This window comes from Vigna angularis, chromosome 2, assembly GCF_016808095.1.
Source record: "Vigna angularis cultivar LongXiaoDou No.4 chromosome 2, ASM1680809v1, whole genome shotgun sequence".
Classification (NCBI taxonomy): Eukaryota; Viridiplantae; Streptophyta; class Magnoliopsida; order Fabales; family Fabaceae; genus Vigna; species Vigna angularis.
Window position 1 is genome coordinate 37,943,773 of NC_068971.1, and position 18,723 is coordinate 37,962,495.

At 34.0% G+C, this 18,723-nt stretch overlaps 1 protein-coding gene and 1 non-coding gene across 2 annotated transcripts; one reads left to right on the plus strand and one right to left on the minus strand.

Annotated features, from left to right (window-relative positions):
* Positions 1 to 1,824: 1,824 nt before the first annotated feature.
* TRNAN-GUU (transfer RNA asparagine (anticodon GUU)) lies at positions 1,825 to 1,898 on the minus strand. Its single transcript has one exon. It is a non-coding gene; the product is annotated as a tRNA-Asn (tRNA).
* A 125-nt stretch (positions 1,899 to 2,023) lies between these two features.
* On the plus strand, positions 2,024 to 7,969 carry LOC108321228 (glycosyltransferase-like At2g41451). Its single transcript, XM_017552921.2, has 11 exons — positions 2,024 to 2,527; positions 2,651 to 2,800; positions 2,903 to 2,955; positions 4,098 to 4,206; positions 4,302 to 4,436; positions 4,566 to 4,610; positions 5,685 to 5,872; positions 6,330 to 6,471; positions 6,942 to 6,988; positions 7,087 to 7,174; positions 7,291 to 7,969. The coding sequence occupies exons 1-11, from the start codon at positions 2,213 to 2,215 to the stop codon at positions 7,567 to 7,569; spliced, it is 1,551 nt and encodes a 516-aa protein (XP_017408410.1). The 5' UTR covers positions 2,024 to 2,212; the 3' UTR covers positions 7,570 to 7,969.
* Positions 7,970 to 18,723: the final 10,754 nt, after the last annotated feature.

The window sequence follows — 18,723 nt, forward strand, 5'->3', positions numbered from 1 at the left end:
CAATAGGTAGTTGATATTAATAAATTATCAGAAGTTATAAAATTCTTAACCTATAACCCGCGTCTTGTGGCCTTCGTTTATAGATTCTGTGGACTAATATTATAATGTGAACATATTTAAGGAATAAGGAATTGACTTCATGACGTGTTTACTTTTCGTAATTGAATTTTGTTAAGTAAAGGAGAATTTTAGTCCTCTTGAATTTTATAATCAATTTTTTAAACCAGTCTTTATATATAAATAATTTCAAAATAATTCTTATGCGAACTCTTAACTCTTTATTTTATTAGACTAATCACACGTAAAGCTTGATTCAAATAAAAAACAAAGTAATCCTACTAATTGAAACGTCATTACCAATAATGTTATCAATTAAATGCGTGCACACACTAAAATAATAAATTGGATACTTTTCTATTTATCAAACTCAGATTGGTTTGACGAGATTGATTTTTGAATGCCTCCAATATTAATTAATCTTTGACTTAGATATTTTTAATTGCACTTAAGAGATATTCATGACGCACACACTTAGGTAGAATTACTTCTTTAGCTTTGCCTTTTTTTTCTCTCTTAGGTTTGATCTTCCAACTCTATTTTTCATTTCCATTTTTTTTTGTCTTTTTATTTACTTTTAAGTTAGTCTAATTTATTGATTATGACAAATTTTGCTTGTAAACAACTTCAATTATCGCCATAATTGATAAACTGTACTAAATTGAAATCCTGAAAAAGATAAATGGCCAAAATTAATGAAAGAAAGTCAACAAACTAAAATAAAAATATATTAGAGAGTGAAAGTACATAATAATTACATGAATCTTCCCATCCTAATTTTTTATTGTAATTTTTTTCTTTTAATATAAGCTCAAATAAATAGGAAACTTCTTTATCACATTTCAAAATTACTTCATTGCCATGTATTTAACCACAGGCAAAGCCAAAGGAAATAAATAAGGAAAAATAAAAGTAAGCAACTACATTTGCTAATCAAAACTCTTTGAAATCGTAAATTTAAACTGATATTTTCTTCAAAAAGTTGTGTAGGAAATGTTGGGTTAAATTCCATATAGAAAACACACACAAGCTTTTAAAAGGGTAGAAGAAAGAGTTGGTAATATATATTTTCTGTTTTTAAATTAAAAGTTTCTTATAATGGATTTTAATTCTACTCTATTCGAATCTCCTAAAATTTCCACCCATAGTATGATTTTGGGAAGCAACTTGTGCTAAAAAGAGAAGGTTCGATAAAATGACACGCTATTGAGCACTTTAAACAAACCCTTTGAAGATGAGAACTTTTTGTGTCTAATTTTACAAAGATCCTTTAGAAGAAAAAGTTAAATTATTTATTGAATGCGATTTGTCTTATAGTAATTGCCCTCCACATAGAGTTGGTTCATGCACTATAAACATTGATTGATTCAACCTTTAATTTTTGCCTTCTCTTTAAGCTTGAGCCAAATTATCAAACATTCACGTAATGACATTAATTGTATCTTTATTAACCATACAGCACCATCTCCCTTTTAATTTTCCCCCACTAAGAAGGCAACTATAATAAACATTATAATTTAATTAATAACCAAAATAGAAAGATGCCACATCCAATTTCATCTCACCATCTAACCAAATCTCAATACAAAAGATGAAAGTTACCCATCATGCCCATCACAATATTTCAGTCCCTTTCAAACCTCTCATAAACACATATTTATCTAAAATCACAATGCATTTTCAAAGATTTTATTACAATATTAGTAAGTCATAAGTCAACTCTTTGAAAAGTGACATTTCAAGTACACAAAATGGTAAAAGAGAAAACGTTAGAAGGAGGGCTTGAACCTCCGACCTTGTGGTTAACAGCCACACGCTCTAACCAACTGAGCTATTCCAGCTGTTGGCTTTTGTAATATTAAATATTATATTTATTAAAAATAAAAATGTGAAAAAAAGTGGTTAGAGAAACGAAAATGGCAACGACAAAACGGCTCCTTTCAGCTGTTGTTATTCCTAACGTGTATTTCAGTTTCGAGTGAGTCGTCTCTCTCATTTTTTTTCTTTTCTCCTTTTCTCTTCCATTCCTCTCACCACACTCTTACATACACACCCAACCAAACCAAACAATATATAAACAACAACATTCTAATCTCATCTCATCGCATCACATCACATGAACCTTCCACCACTTTGATCCCTCGCAGTTCCACCGATGGCGGGTGCACTCTCCAACAGACAATTCCAGCACCAACCACCATCCTCCTTCTCGCGCCTCCTCCTTCTCCTCACTCTCCTCCCTCTCACCCTCGCCTCCATCGCTTTCGTCCTCCAATGGCGCGGTGGCGTCACCGACCCCCTCACCCGCTGGTCACCCGATCAACCCCAGTTTCCCGGCATGTCCTTAGCCGATTCCACTCCCTCTCGCCGCACCTCCGATTGTTCCAACCCCCTTTCCCAGTCTCTCAACCCCTCTTTCCCCTACTTCCGCGACTGGAACTTCGATTTCTCCTCCCACCTCTCACCTAAGGTCCTCTACCCTGTCATAAACCCTTCGTGTTACCACTACCATCATCATTCTCATCGTTCTTTAGCGAATTTGGGATTTCTGATTCTCCCTTGTTGACTCTTTTAAATTTTGGAATTCGTTCAGATATGTGTCACCACGAGCACCTCCGCTGGGTTGGAGCAGACGCTGCCGTGGATCTTCTACCACAAGGTCATCGGAGTCTCCAGCTTCCTCCTCTTCGTCGAAGGGAAGGCTGCGTTGCCTAATGTCACTAGGGTTTTAGAGAGCATTCCCGTGAGTTAGTTTTATTATTATTTTTTTTTTGTTATCCGGGGGTTCGTTTTTTTTTGGATCTTTGATTGGAATTTGAAACGTGTTTTTATTTTTTCAAATCAGGGGGTGAAGGTTGTGTTTAGAACGAGGGAGTTAGAGGAGCAGCAAGCTAAAAGGTATTTTGTTTTGTTCCACTTTGAGACTTGTTCTGGATTGAAAGAGTTTTTCTTTTACTGTTTGAGTGGCGAGAGTTGTTTTCAAACGAACTTATTGCGCGTGGTTTTTGAATGCTTTCTTTCTTTTGTTTAGATGGTGTTGACTGTTTTATTAAGTGCACGTCTGTGCTGGTGGTATGTTTTTTCTGAGTTTGAAGTTCGAGATGCGATCTGGATCTGGTCTGTGTATAGTTTGTTGATACGGATCTTTGGTGGTGGTTTTTGTTTAAATTATTCTGTAGATTTGTGGTTAGTTTGTTGATGGAGATCTTTGGTAGAGGATTGAGCTTAGGTTATCCACTATATCACTTTTTTGTGTTGTGGATTGCAATAGTTATTGTATCTTTTAGAAATTTTGTTCTGGCTTGTTTTTTTTTTTTTTTTATCTAAATCTGAATGTATGCCTATTTGGGGACATAATGATGGGATTCAGAATATGTATATGATCAAATGCTTGTCTTGGAAGATCTTCCTGGCATATGAAAAAATTGACGTCACCAAGGTTCTGATCCACATAGAAATTCTTTCCCATTTTATCCTTTGTTACGAAATCCAGCATTGAACAGTTAAATCATGGCTAAAACAGTTAAACTCTTTCGGTCAAATGATTCTTCGACCTCAGATCAGGGCTTGATTGGTCAAGTGCTCTATTGCTTTTTTTTTTGTTTGTCATAATATTCCCATACTTGTTATCGTGTAATTCTCAGACATGAAACCTTTTCTATGAATTGTCTAGTTTACCCTTCAGTGGGTTTTAGGTTTGAAGAACATCATAGCACTAGTGGGAGCCAAGTATTCTGAATCTTGCTCTCTTTTATATAGAATAATGGATAATGGACAGTGAATTATGATATGACTTGCACATATGAGATGAAGTACTGAACACCTTAAAGTGATGGGGTAGGTTTAAAACATAAAATTCATCATTGGGGGGGTTCTTATTTCACTCACAGCGTAAGATAATTGAGATCAGTAGTTTCCAATAATCTTCATAAGTTTTTTATTTGTATGGAGTTTCTGATTTTAAGATTACATGCTAAAGTTTAATAGAACGATTTGTTCCTTATTTGCGTATGTCCAATGTCTGTTATCTATTATTTCAGCCGAATATGGAATGAGACTTGGTTGGCAAGCTTCTTCTACAAACCATGTAACTATGAGTTGTTTGTGAAGCAATCTTTGAATATGGAAATGGCTATTGTCATGGCAAGGGTATGGGTTGTGATTTCTTTTATTTATTAATCATTATCATACCTTCAGTTTTGTAGTTTACTTCTTTTTTTTCTGGATGATATTTTTTTGTTTAGGATTCTGGAATGGATTGGATCATCCATTTGGACACTGATGAGCTGATGCATCCAGCAGGAACCCCTGAGTACTCTTTAAGGCAGTTGTTAGCTGATGTGCCCGGAAATGTTGATATGGTCATTTTTCCTAATTATGTGAGTGCAGGAATTTTATTTTGATCCTGACTGTACTATTTGATACTAGTTGATCGAACTGTATTCTTTTTGCCCTTTTGATATTCATTGATAATTTTAAACTTGGTTATGAAATGTTTTTTGTTTCAGGAAAGCAGTGTGGAGAGAGATGATATCAAGGAGCCTTTCAGTGAGGTATTTGTTTAAATAGCTTACCTAAGTTTTAAGCCAGTGTATCATCTATATTTAAATCTAAATGTGATACAGTCAACACGATGTGTTTACATCTGCTAGTGATGCAAATTGGAGATTGTATATCTTTTGGGCCTGACTTGCATAGTGATCACCAGAATCGTTTTGGAATTGTGTATGAATCACGATTTTTGGCTGCATCACATGATTATAGTGTGTAAGTTTTGGAATGGCAAGTTTATGCTCCAAGGGTTGTCGGGTCTGGCTGGAATGGCACTTTTCACTTCCAAAGTTGAAGAAAATGACAGCCGCAGTGAGCAAATCATGTGCTCTGCATTTCTAACTTCTGTTCCCCTCATGACTGTACTTGTATCTAGCCTGTCAGAAAAATGAAATGACCTAATTAATAACTTAATGAACCGTAAACGACAGTGTTATACACACAGAGACTTATATTTACATATTGTGTGTGTATTGTAGTTTTATCTGCAAGTCATAATGTGGTTCAACTTGGACTTTGATTTGACCATCATTTTAACTTTGATGTCTAGTATCAAATGAAAGAAGTATTGAACTGATATGATTATTGCCTTTATTAATTACTGTTTAATGTCTGTTTATGATAATGTCTTTTGTAAAAACAGTAAAATCTATTGATGCTTATCATAACTTCTATTATACTAAAGCTGACATGCATATATGCATTCATACCCAGGAGTTCCGTATGTGTTTTACAATAAACCTTTTATGGAATTTTTACAGCGCAGAAATGATGTATTTTTAGCCATGAAGATGCGTTATTTAGAATTTTATACTTTTACAAGAGTATTTTAACTTCTAATGTCTATTGAATAAAAGTGAGGCAGAAGCTAACTTGGTAGGATTGAGAGATTCAAAATCCAACCTGCTAATACAGTTTAGGGTCTGTTCGGACAAACTTGTCCATAAAGATTTCTAGAAGAAAAAAAGGAAACGATCTTGTAGCCTTTTCGCTAATGTTGTTCTTCTGTACCAACTTCTTTATCCTTTTAGAAATCAAGTGTGTTATTGACACATTTAGGTTGCATGTTATCATAGGTTTCAATGTTCAAGAAGAACTACGATCATCTTCCAAAGGATGTATATTTTGGAAATTATAAAGAATCAACCCGTGGCAATCCAAACTATTTTCTTACTTATGGAAATGGGAAATCAGCTGCCAGGATTCAGGATCATCTCCGTCCGAATGGTGCCCACAGATGGCATAACTATATGAAGACACCCAAGTACGTTGATCCTGCCTGTCATTAATTTATGAGTGTGTATTATGTAAGACATGTGTATATGTCTTCATTTTTACTACCGCATGATTTCATGGTTAAGGGTACTTAGTACTGAATCTGCATTTGTTTTGGAGTTTAATAAATCTAGTTTACAAGCTGAAAGGTTAAACATAAAAAAATTGAGTCGTCTATCATGTATAAATTACCCTATAATTATTTCGAGCTTAGTGTAAACTGTTTTGGTAGGTCCCATCTCAAATAAATTTCATACAATCATAGTGTGCTGAAAGTATTTCCTTGTGAATGTGTTGCTTACTTTTCTTTTTCTTCTTGATCTTTTTCTGAAATACTTGGTAGCTGCTTATTGCTGTTAATTTCCTTATGTGAATACTTTATAGTGAAGAATGCATAATTCTGTGTATATATTTTACACTGATCTGTATGCCAAATCTTTCATCAGAGAGATAAAATTGGAAGAAGCTGCTGTTCTGCATTACACCTACACCAAATTTTCTGATTTGACTTCAAGACGTGATCGGTGTGGCTGCAAGCCTACTAAAGAAGATGTTAAAAGATGCTTCATGTTGGATTTTGATAGATCTGTAAGTTATAGTTGCCGATTACACGCTCTAGTTCATTGTAATTATAAATTTTACCAGTTTTTTCTAGGTTAAAAAGTAAATTATTAGTTGCAATTACATTTTTATATTCCGAAGATTATCTTATGGGTTTGACAATTTGATGTTTTTCTAAGCCCACACAAAGGTTTCTGAGTTGAATCTAGACCAGAACTTTCGTTTTGTTATTTTTTTGCATGATTTTGTGACATTCCCCGCTGAGTTTTCTCAGAAAAAAAATAGTTCTTTTGTTGTTCACTAGTCCTTTGAATCAGAAATACCCTTCCGTCCTTTTTATCCTTTTTATTTTTTCTTGGTGGCTTGCCTAATGACTTGAGTAGTTGTTTATTCGTTATGTTTTTGTTCTTTACTTCCTAGCTTGTTGGCCTGTGTGGGTTACCACTGTATCGATGTATGTTATATTTTTTTTAATCGGACACAACTCTTCTGTTTAGGCATTCATAATTGCTTCCACTGCAACTGAGGAAGAAATGCTTCAATGGTAAGTAGTGATATGAGAATTACTAGAGTCTTGATGGGGGTTCAGGGTAGTTAAGCAGCTGAACTATTTGTTGTTAATGGGCCTTTTCTTTCACGTAGGTATCGTGAACGGATTGTCTGGACTGATAAAGCACTTAACATGAGACTTATGAGGAAAGGCATCTTGACTCGTATTTATGCTCCCACGGTAAGTTCACATACATGGAATTTGCTTTCTGGTCTCTCTCCAAACAATTTACGTAGTTAGTCAACATAGTTATCAGAAACGGTCTTCATCTTTCCACCCAAAACCTATCTTTGCAGATTATTATTCAAAGTTTGAGGGAATCTGGTGTGTTTAGCTCCGTGATTGCAAAAGCTACTCAAACGAATTTATCAAAAGAGAAGTTTTTAAAATCTGTTGACAGTAGCAATTCAACTAGGAATTCCAGATCAGATATGTTATCTTCTAGAAAATTTGATGCCGGCAGGTTATCCCAAGCAACTGGGAGAAGAATTTTGAAAGTTATAGATGATTCACTCCCATCTGCAATCCCACCGTTGTCTCCACCAAACTACGATCATGCTGACCTGATTACTTAATTTTTTGACTGATTCCTTGCCATGGCCAGAAATTATTTTGAAGAGAATGTTAATTGTGAGGAAGAAAAAGACAATGATAGAAGCTCTTCTGGCTGTCACGACGGGCATTCCAGTTTTTTGGCTTCATGGGGTTTTTCCCGATCATTACCCAAGCGCTTATGTAAATTTCAGGTATAGATCGTAGCCTTAGTATAGAAATCATACAAAGCAGATTTTGCTAACATTTTAAATTATTCTTTTTTACCTCTAATCTGTTTTTATTTCTTTCACCCCCTCCTATTTTTAGAGTCATTTCAGCAGATTGGATGCCATTGTAATGGAAATAGAGGCTGTTTGTATTTTTTTATACCCATTGAGAGAGACAGTGATATATAAATACACAGGTTAAGATCTTTTTTTATACCCATTCAGAAAATGTTATTTTCCCCTATATCACTTTAGTACTTGGTATAGTTTTCGGAATCTGTGTAGTGCATGAAAAAGGTTGTTAGAACTTTAAGCATACTAAAATGTGTAGATAGACTAGAATGAAAGGGAACATTATGTATGGGTTTGATTTACGTCTGTTTGGTAGCATTCTATCTGCTGGCATAAGCATAACATAATGTTGAAAACATGACACGTCTTAGTTTCACTTTCACTTTTAGGAAAAGAACTACAAGTCTTTCGCCGCTTCTCTATAACAATTCCATTCAATTCTAATAACGTTTCCAATTCAAACTAATAAACTTCAAGTCAATTTTTGCGTGAAGAATTAGTTTTTATTTTTTTTTAATTTAAAAAATTGTTTATGTGTTAAGTTAGTATTTATCCTCAAAATTTTGTTTTTAGTTCTCGTTTTAGTCCTCAAAACGTTCGTTTTTTCGACTAAAACGAACGTTTTTTAAAGATTGAGGACTAAAGTGTACCTTACTTTGGAAGAGGGACGAAAACCAGAAATGGCCAATAGTTTAGGGACTAAAAACATATTTAACCCTTTTATATACTAAAATAACAAATTTATTAATTCAAAACATATAATCCATACATACATTGAAGAATTACCATTATAGTTATTCAAGGATATAAACAGTATCACGACATTAAAAGAAACTCCAACTCCAAAATACTAAGACATAATTAAACCTTACAACAATTTCAGACAAACAAAAAATAAACAACAATATCATCACCATCCAAATTTGCTTCACCCTCATATGTTCACATGGTAATAATGGTAAAAGAAGAAAACAAATAAGAGAATACATAAACAAATGAGAGGGGATAAACTAATTTATAAATAATACACATATAACATTTAAACTGATTTCATCATAAAATAATTTAATTTAAACATTTATAGACTAATCAATCATACAATTACGGACTCTTTAAACTTAATTATTTGGATACATGCTTCAATATCAGATTTACCATAGACATGCATTTGTGGTGACCTTTACTACTCTATAAAGTCATTGCTAATGTATTTCACTCTACCATACACAAGGTTAATTCCCTTCACATCATAGGCCAAGGAAAAGTTTCTAGAGTAGAATATCTTGCTACTCTCACCACCATTATACTTTATATAAGTGTGAATGATTATTAGAGTATTAAGATATCTCTTTACTTGAATCCGTGCATCTATGCGCACACTAAAGAAAACATATTCAATGGGATTCCCTCCTTGGATTGTCTTAAAACTCATCCATTTATACCATGTTTAAGAGTAATAACATCAATATCATTATGAACATCATGATCTTATAACCACATAACTTGAGAATGTAAAAAGAACTACAAGACAGAACACACACAGTAAACTGGTGCTCAGTGACAACAAGACACACTCAACACTTGAGTTCATAAGGGCTCACTATCAAGGGAGTGCTCAATGGTAAGGACTACTGCTCAACGTCAGGGCCATTGAAGCTCTTTGAATTGGGCGTGCTCAGTGGTAGAAACTATCACTTAGCCTGTCACGAAAATGCCATTGAGTGTGAGGTTTTAAAACCAGTTCTCAACGCTCCTAGTTTGTCGATCAATGCCATACCAAATGCTTATGAAAATGTGAGATTTTGGCTTGTTCCATTGTACAATTTGATATCTTGCATTTTTCTCAACTCAAATTCATTTCAAATGTTTTATAATTGATACCCAAATTAACCAAATTGCAATAATTAAAATTTCTCATTCCAAAACATCCCAATTCATATAATTTCCCCAATCAACAAACCCATTCCAATTCCAGCACAACAAAAATACAAAGTACACAACAATACCACTAAAAACAATTCAGATTCAACATGCAAACAATTCAATGACAAAAAATTAATCATGAAATGTGTAAAAAACCTAGCTTCCCTCACTTTAGAAGATAACTTAGAATTCTCTAAGAACCCCAAGTTGCCTTTAACTTGTGAAAGTTCTACCTCAACTTAAAGATAGCGGAAAAACAATTCGAATCGAACCAAACAAACCACTTATTAGTCGAGAGTGAAAAAAAGACACAAAGAGCACATACAACCAAAGAGATATTGCATACAAAGCAAGACTAAACAACACAAAGTGTGAGAGATCGAAAATTTTTACTTATCCGAATGAAGATGTTGTTGGATTAGATTTTAGGAGGACTATACGGGCGTCAGTCTCAACCACTGAATATGAAGATAATGAAATTTAAGTGAGGAGAATAAAGAAACGTATCAAGGTTGAAAGATAATGTTAGAGAAAAAAAAGTTTTTTCATTTTCAAACTCCAAGCGTGGCTGATTTTAATTTATTAAAAAAAAAACTTTATAAATTAAAAGGGTTTTACAGGAAATATTTATACTAAAACATGGGCGGATTAAAAAAATTATCTAAAACTGATTCATAAGTTAACAATTGTTTTAAGCTATTTCTTTTTAATTTTGAACAGTTTGATTCAATTTCGGAGTAAAAACACAGAACTACACTCCCATTAAATCAAACTATAATATATAATATTATATATTTATATTTAATTAATGAGTTGTAAATATAGATAAGTATGTTCTTCTAAAACAGTTTTACTGTTTAATTATATTTTTTTCATATTTATTAAAACATAATAAAAAAAGGTTATGTAATTTATTTATAAATGTAAGATTATATTTTTAGCCATTTTTTTAATCGTAAATAATCAATGATTTTGTAATGATAAAAATAAACAAAATTGAAATTATTTGGTCTGATTTAAATGTTATGTTAAATTAAAATTAAACTCCATTTAGATTTTACATTTATTTTAAATAAATTTTATTAGAAATTTAATCGATCGAGTTCATTAGATTTTTATTTTGGTAGTAACTTTGTTTTGGTTTATATACGGTGGCAGATTTTGTTTAAGAAAGTGTGGTTCCGAGGTATTGGGTTAAGTGGTCCCAAACCATTGTCTCGTTAAAGCTAGCAGTATGCATGGACCAAAATAAAGATGATCCATCAATGTCCTTAAAAGAGATGTCCTTTTGAAAAAGTAAAACTAAATAAATTCATTCAATTGGATAAACTTTGTTTATAAATATTTATGTATAAATCTAAGAAATTACTAAAGGGAAAATATAATTTTTAAGAAAATTTTAAAGTCTAGTAATTAAGAATATTATTGTCCATATTTTTACCCCCACTAATTACAAATGATAAATTTATGAATAAATAATTGAATTTTATTTATAGAACTTCAACTACGCATGTTTTAGAGAGATTCATTTGTCACTGTTATTGTAGTGACGCGTCTAGCATCCAGTTTTTGGTTGTTCCACGTCCTCTCACAACGTCTTCATCAATTATAAATTAAACAATATTTATATTTTTTTATAGATAATTCCCAATAAAGTAACTACAGAATTTTTTTTTCAATTTTTCATTAATTTTCGTATTAATCAATTCACATAAACTTTATCAACTTATAACCACCAATTGGGCAAGATAATCCATTTTTCTGTACATAATACGAAATTGTTTTTTGAGCTAATATTGTTTGCACTATGTCTAGAATACAATAATTTTAATAATGGTATTATAAGACACATTACGCAAAGTTATTGCCCAAAAACCTTTCATGGGTTGCAATGCCTTTCTCTCTAAAATTAATGTTCATTAAAAGTAAGTTTAATAGGTTCGGAGGTCCCTATTTATGCAGATTTGTATCAATTGGGTCCTCGTATTATGAAAGTTTTCAATTGGATCCCTGTTTTGGTAAAATTTGAGTCAATAAAGCCCTTGCCGTTAAATGCTATGGATGACGTTAATTTTCTTCTAATGTGACATGCTGAGGTATCCTTTAATTATGAGGTGGCATGGCATCAGAAGAGTCTTGTTGACCAGCTTTGACTAATTCATAACGTGACCAGTGAAGACCTGCCACATGTCAACCCCTTTCCCACCCAAAATTAGGGTTTCAGACAGGGGAAAGGAGGAAACCCAGAAACCCTAGCCGTCAGCCACCTTGAAGCCACCACCGTCAACCTTCAAATCGCCGCTATCCACCATCGCAGAAACGTGAATCGTATCAGCCACCAGAATCGCGATTCCTTCGTCCTCCGCCTCCAAGCGTGATTCGATCTCCTTCCTCGCAAGCTTCGCCGCAACCTCCCCCAAACCAGAGATGCAAGCCTCTCCAAATCGCGCCTTTTTTTTCGCATCTCGCAGCTGCTTCGCCAAACCTTAGCGCCACAAAACCGCCGTGAAGACGCTGCCATGATCGCAACCACTAACCTTCATCACCCTCGCACCTGTCAGAGAAAACACGCAGAAACCCAATCACAGAGAAAATCAAAATCGCGCAGCTGTTCGAAAGCCATGGCGCGAATCATCTTCTCCTTCGTTCATCTCCACCTGTAACCATAATCAGACCTGCAAACAAACCCAGAAACAGAAGAGAGCCATCTCCATTCGGAAATTCTGGTGCGAGAAGCGGAGAAAGCATTTTACCATTCTAACGGCGCGTAGGCAGAGGCACAAGGAGAAGCCCTTTCCCATGGTGGCAGTGAAGACTAGTGCCACGATTATGATTGCGGCGGCTTCTGCGAAGATGCAAAGACGACAATGGTGGCCGGTGAGGCTCGAGTTGGCGGCGCTGGTACGGCGGTGGTTGACGGCACGGTGGTTGAAGGGAATTATTGAAGAAGAACGATGATACCTCGTCATTTATTTTAAATATCTTTTAAACTTAAAATCAAATAAATCCACATGATTATGTCACCTCGTAATTAAATCACACCTCAACATGCCACATTGCAAGAAAATTAACGCCATCCATAGCATTTAACGGCAAAGGCTTTATTGATTCAAATTTTATCAAAACAGGGACCCAATTGAAAACGTTCATAATACGAGGACCCAATTGATACAAATCTGCATAAATAGGGACTTCCGAACCTATTAAACCTTAAAAGTATTGTAAAGCTTCTCAAACACTTTTGAATAACTCGCAAAAATTCGAAAACAAAAGTCTAAACAATGTTACATTGTATTTAGATGAGACAATTTAGAAAGATAATTTATTTGAAGAATTAATTTTTTTTATATTAAAATAAAATGTTTGATAGAGTAATTAAAAAGTAATGAATTGTTTTGTTGTGTTGGGTTGAAGATGAGACTAAGTTGGTTGGGTTGAATGTTAGGTCAAATCGATCAGGGTCGAAAGTCGAGTAAAGTCGGCTGGTTTTGAAGGTTGGACTGAATTGGTTAGTGTTGAAGATCGGGCCTGTTAGAAATATTATATCTTTTATCTTTCAGTTTATCTTTCAGTTAGTTTGTTATTATTTATTATTTGTATTTTGGGCTTATCCCATATTTTTTTCTATTATAAATAGAGAACCCTATGTGTGTTTAACATAAGGGAGATTAATCCCATATATAATTTTCACTATATTTAACATGGTATCAGAGCAGGTTTTCTGATCTCTTCCGGTGGACTTTGCTGTCTGCCGGTGGCTGGCCGTCATGGCCGCCGGCAGCCCCTAAAAATTTTGTAAGATTCATTTTCTCTTCTTCTTAAATCTCAGCACCCAGAATCAGAGACAAGTCTCCTGGGAACCACTGCCTCCTCTGAATCATCGGACCTCCCTCTCTCTGTTTAGACCTTCCGGAGCAGCCATTGCTGCCATCGAAATCTGTCTTCTTCTCGCCGCATGCTTCTGTATCTTCGAACCTCCTTCTTCTTTCTGCGTAATTTGCCGTAGAGGGTTTCGCCTCTGTATTGCTGTTCTTGCCTTGTTCTTCCTTTCTTATTGTATTTGCTGCACAGATCTGCTGCGTTTATTGCATCCTTCTCCGCTGCTCTCCTTCATCCACTTTTGAAGTTGAAGTGTTTATTGCCTCCTTCTCTGCTGCTCTCCTTCATCCACTTCTGAAGTTGAAGTGTTTATTGCCTCCTTCTCCGCTGCTCTCCTTCATCCACTTCTGAAGTTGAAGTGCTTATTGTCTCCTTCTCCGCTGCTCTCCTTCATCCACTTCTGAAGTTGAAGTGTTTATTGCCTCCTTCTCCATTATTCTCCTTCATCCACTTTTGAAGTTGAAGTTTCACAAGCTTGGTTCACACTTTTGAAGTTGAAGTGTTTATTGTCTCACTCTTGAAGAAAAATCATCTAGTTCAAAACCTAGTTTAGTTATTTCAAGCTTGGTTCATACAATTTGTATGCTCCAGCTTGAGGGGGAGTGTTAGAAATATTATATCTTTTATCTTTCAGTTTATCTTTCAGTTAGTTTGTTATTATTTATTATTTGTATTTTGGGCTTATCCCATATTTTTTTCTATTATAAATAGAGAACCCTATGTGTGTTTAACATAAGGGAGATTAATCCCATATATAATTTTCACTATATTTAACAGGGCCAAGTCGGTTTGGGTTGAAGGTCGGACCAAGTCATTTCATGCTAAGTCATTTCATGCTGAAGGTCGAATTGAGTCAGGTTGTGTCAAATGACGAGTTGAGTCAGGCATGACGAAGGCTGAGCTGAGTCGTCTTAAGACAAAGGTCGAGTCTAGTTGGTTTGGGTTGACGGTCAAGTCGAGTTTACTTGAACCAAAGGTTGAGCGAGTTGGCTTACTCTAAAGGTCAAGCTAAGTTAGCCTAAATTGAAGGTTGAAATCAATTTATCCTAGTTGAAGGTCGAGACGAGTCAACTTGGAAACATGTCATTAATGAAGAATATTATCATCTTTACCCCAAAGGATCGCCCTATTAATAGAGAAATAAGATCAACACAAAGATACATAAAAATATAACATGGAACCTCCAAATTTGAACGAAAACCACAATTCTTGTCTAAAGACAACCAGAGAATAACACTATGTGAAAATTTGTATAATACATAGACCACTCTTTTGTGTCCTTTGACCCCTTGTACACCCATGCTCTTCAAAGTAAGAATTTAACTCAAACCTCACAACACTTACTACATGAGTATAAGAAAAACCAAATACAAATTTAAACTATTTTTTACTAGGGCAACTAAAACCATGGACTTAGAGTCCATTATATAACCACCAACACTCACTCCTTTGTTTATCCTAAGTGATGTAGAATTTTTCAAGATACATTATTTTCATCATACTCAACATTCAAACCTAGTGTGCCCAAGTTGAATATTTTGGAGTTGATCTGAACTAAAAGTCGAAATAAGTTAATCTAGATCAAAGGTCGAATTAACACTACAAAAAAAGTGATTAAATTGGTATATAATGTCCAAAACCCATAGATAAAACTGATTTACCTACAAACAAAAATATGCAATGTAATCATAGGTAACACTTATGAAGTTTTGTTATATTCCTTGAGACAATCTTAAATGATTTTATCATACTCAAGATTCAAACCTAGTGTGCCCATCTTGAATCTTTTGGAGTTGATTTGAAATAAAAATCGAAATAACTCATCCAAATCAAAAGTCGAACTAACACTATAAAAAAAATGATATTATCTATTATGTAAATTTGTAAATAATATCTAAAATCCATAAATAAAACTGATTTACCTACCAACAAAAAACATAGCTAACACTTAAGAAATTTTGTTATATTCCATAAGACAATCTTAAATGATTTCTAAATTTTTTTTGTTTAGTAATAACAATGCCAACTTTTTTATATTCACATGTTTAGATATTTATAATGCAATTAACCCATTTTTCTTTTTCTTACAAATGAATTAATAAAAATACTAATTAGCTACTTAAGATGGATGTGAAGGAAAAGGTAAGGAAATTGTTATAAGATTTTAATATTAAAGATAAAACAAAGGATTAGAATCCTAAGATGGGCCATGTTTTAAATGAATGCTTCACCGCCTTTTATAGAGTTCTATAGGTAAGTTAAAAGTTACCTAGTAATTGTAATTCATATGTAATTATCAATAGATAATCAATAAATTTCTTTAATGTAACTAAACTTGAGTTTAATGATAAAGTTGAACGTGTCTTAAAATTTAAATTAAATTGTTTTATCCAAACATTAAAATTAAAATATAAAATATTTTATTTACTTCGTCCAAATAAATTAGTTTAAGAAATGAAGAGAATTTAATTATAAATAATTTAAATATTATATATTTCAATTTTTTGAAATGATTAAAATTCCTTGTCCAAACATAAGATATAAAATTTCTTCTTATATTCATCATCAAGGAAAAATATTAACTAACATAAAACAAAAATGTTTCTTATCATATTTATTTGTCCTTGAAAATCATTTCTCTTTGCAAAAATAAAGTAATTAATATGATAAAATAGTAAGAATAGTAGAGATTAAAATAAAATACTCAATAGAATGATAAAAAAATATTAGAATGTTTATCTATTATTTCAAGAGTTCGTACGTAATACACCAAATCACGCCTCATTATTTATGTAATTGGTGACGACTTTAAAATAATTGGTGGTTACTTTTCTTTTCTTTGAAAGTTAAAGAAAATAATTTAAGTTTTATGAAATTAAATAAAGTATTTGCCATCATTCTCTTTGTAAGGACCATTAAATTCAACAGTGAGTGGAATCCAGGTGTAGGGGTAAGGATTCAGAAATTCAGAAAGTGTAAGCTAGGGGTGTGTAGTTGAGTGACTGATCGATTTTGATGGTAGTATATAAGGAAACTTTTCAAAATTTCGTGTCACTCTACTCTGCATGCACTTCTTCTCTCTAAGTTTCTGAGTTCACATTCTCCTCCTTCTCTCTACAATTCTCTTCCTTCTTTCTACAAATTCTCATTTTCTTCTTATTTCGATCATTAATCAGGCAACGCCTGAGTCTTCCTGGTGTCAAGGGCTTCACTTTGCACCGATCAAGTTGTTGTTTTGAGCTTATAAGTTCATCCTATTCTTAGAACGTTTGTTTTTCGGCACATGCAAACCAAGTTTTTGGTTGCATGAGTTTATTACCTCTTCTATTAAATTCTGATCACACTTCTGGTCTTGTGGTTGGTCTATTTTTACAAATCAGTGAACCTTAGGTTTCTAAGACTTTTGGTGGTGAGCAAGTTTCTGCACTGAAAGTTCTCTGTCCAGTTAAGAGGTAAGGGAAGCTAGTAATTTAATTATGTTTTTCTGTGTTGGTGTTTGGAATCTCTGTTTGAACGTTTGCATGCATGAACAATTGTATGTTTGATTGAATTGTATGCAATATTATGTGGTTGGATGAAATCTGTGAAGTGATTGAGAAGTTCTGAAAGTTTTGTAGAAAATCGAACAATCGGTATAGCACGACTCAGTCTGGTTATGAAATCGAGCTTAGCGGTATTCGGTTTCGTAGTGATAATCTGGTTAAGTGTCGCTCGGTTTAATATCGACGTTCAATTTTAAAAGTATTCGTTTTTGATATTGACAGTCTCAGGGTAGGTATTATCGTTTGTTATTAGTCGTAATAGGTTTAACGTTCGTTATTAATAGTACTATGTGTTAGCGCTCGTTTTAGGTAGTACTCGGTTTGTATTGGTGCTCGGTCTTAACTGAGTTCTACTTTTTTGGATCCTTAGTTAATGACCAATCGGTCTTGTATTGATATTCAAGTGAATATAGCAGTCGGTCTAGACATAACATTTGATTTTAAACAGAGTTCGGTCTATCATAGGTTTTAACTGTTATTGATCGCTCGGTCATATACTGTCTTGGCAGTGTTCGGTCAGTTACCAGCACTCGATCTCAAAAGTGCTTAGTCTTGTACTAGCACTCGGTCTCTTCGTAGTACTCAGTCTTATTCTTGTATCTTATTTCAATAGTGTTCGGTTTGAGCCAATAGTGTTTGGCCTAAGCCAATGACGTTTGGTCTAAGACAATAGTGTTCATTATAAATATCAAGTGTTCGGTTTTAGCTTTAGAATTCGGTTGTTCTGGCGTTCAACTTCAAAGACGTTCGGCTCATGCTTGAGTTTTACTCTTTACATGACCGTTCAGTCATCTTCACATATGGGGAGTGTTTTTCCGTCCGGTCGTGTTCACAGGTGATGGTTATCTTTTCCGTTCGGTCGTACTCGGAGTTTGTGTTGTTGACGTTCGATTTTCTTCTATGAATAAATATTTGGTTTTTAAATGCTATTATCGTTGTTTGACTTTGATGGGTTGAGATAGTTGTATTGATCTACTAAGTATGGGAAATTGTATTGATATTTCAAACAAGACATATGTTTCAAGTAATGTGGAAGAGAATTCCAAGGAAGAATGTCTCAGTGAAAAGTGTATTAAAGTGATAAATGTCTCAGTGAAAAGTGTATCAAAGTGGTGTTATAGTATGAATATGGATAGTGAAATTCATGGAGTTCATCCTGATATTATGATGATTACCAATTCTCAAGTAGAGATGGGTAAGACATTGTGTGAAAATGGCAGGAGGTCCTAGCCTATAGGTTCTTGGGTGAGTCATAACGGACTAACCTCGGATGGCAGCGGATGATTTTCCAGTTATTACACCACCTGAGTGCATGAACGACCTCAAGCTACATATTCATACAATCTGGATGGTCAAGTCAGGTGTACGGTTTAAGCTTGAAGTATAGTGTTCATTTGTATATGCATATATGTATTGTTTCGGTATGTTGGAGTATTCGGTTCTGCATTAGTTGTACTTGTACGAATTGTATGTATGTTTGCATAACTAAATTACATTAGGATACCCTTATTTCCTGTTCTGTTCATGTTCTCGTTCGGTTTTTCCCTTGCGA

Excerpts from the sequence above, each read along its gene's own strand:
- LOC108321228 (XM_017552921.2), top strand. The coding sequence starts at position 2,213 with ATGGCGGGTGCACTCTCCAACAGACAATTCCAGCACCAACCACCATCC. Across the intron at positions 4,437-4,565 it reads TGGTCATTTTTCCTAATTAT|GAAAGCAGTGTGGAGAGAGA; the intron begins GTGAGTGCAGGA and ends TTTTTGTTTCAG. Across the intron at positions 6,472-6,941 it reads TGTTGGATTTTGATAGATCT|GCATTCATAATTGCTTCCAC; the intron begins GTAAGTTATAGT and ends TCTTCTGTTTAG.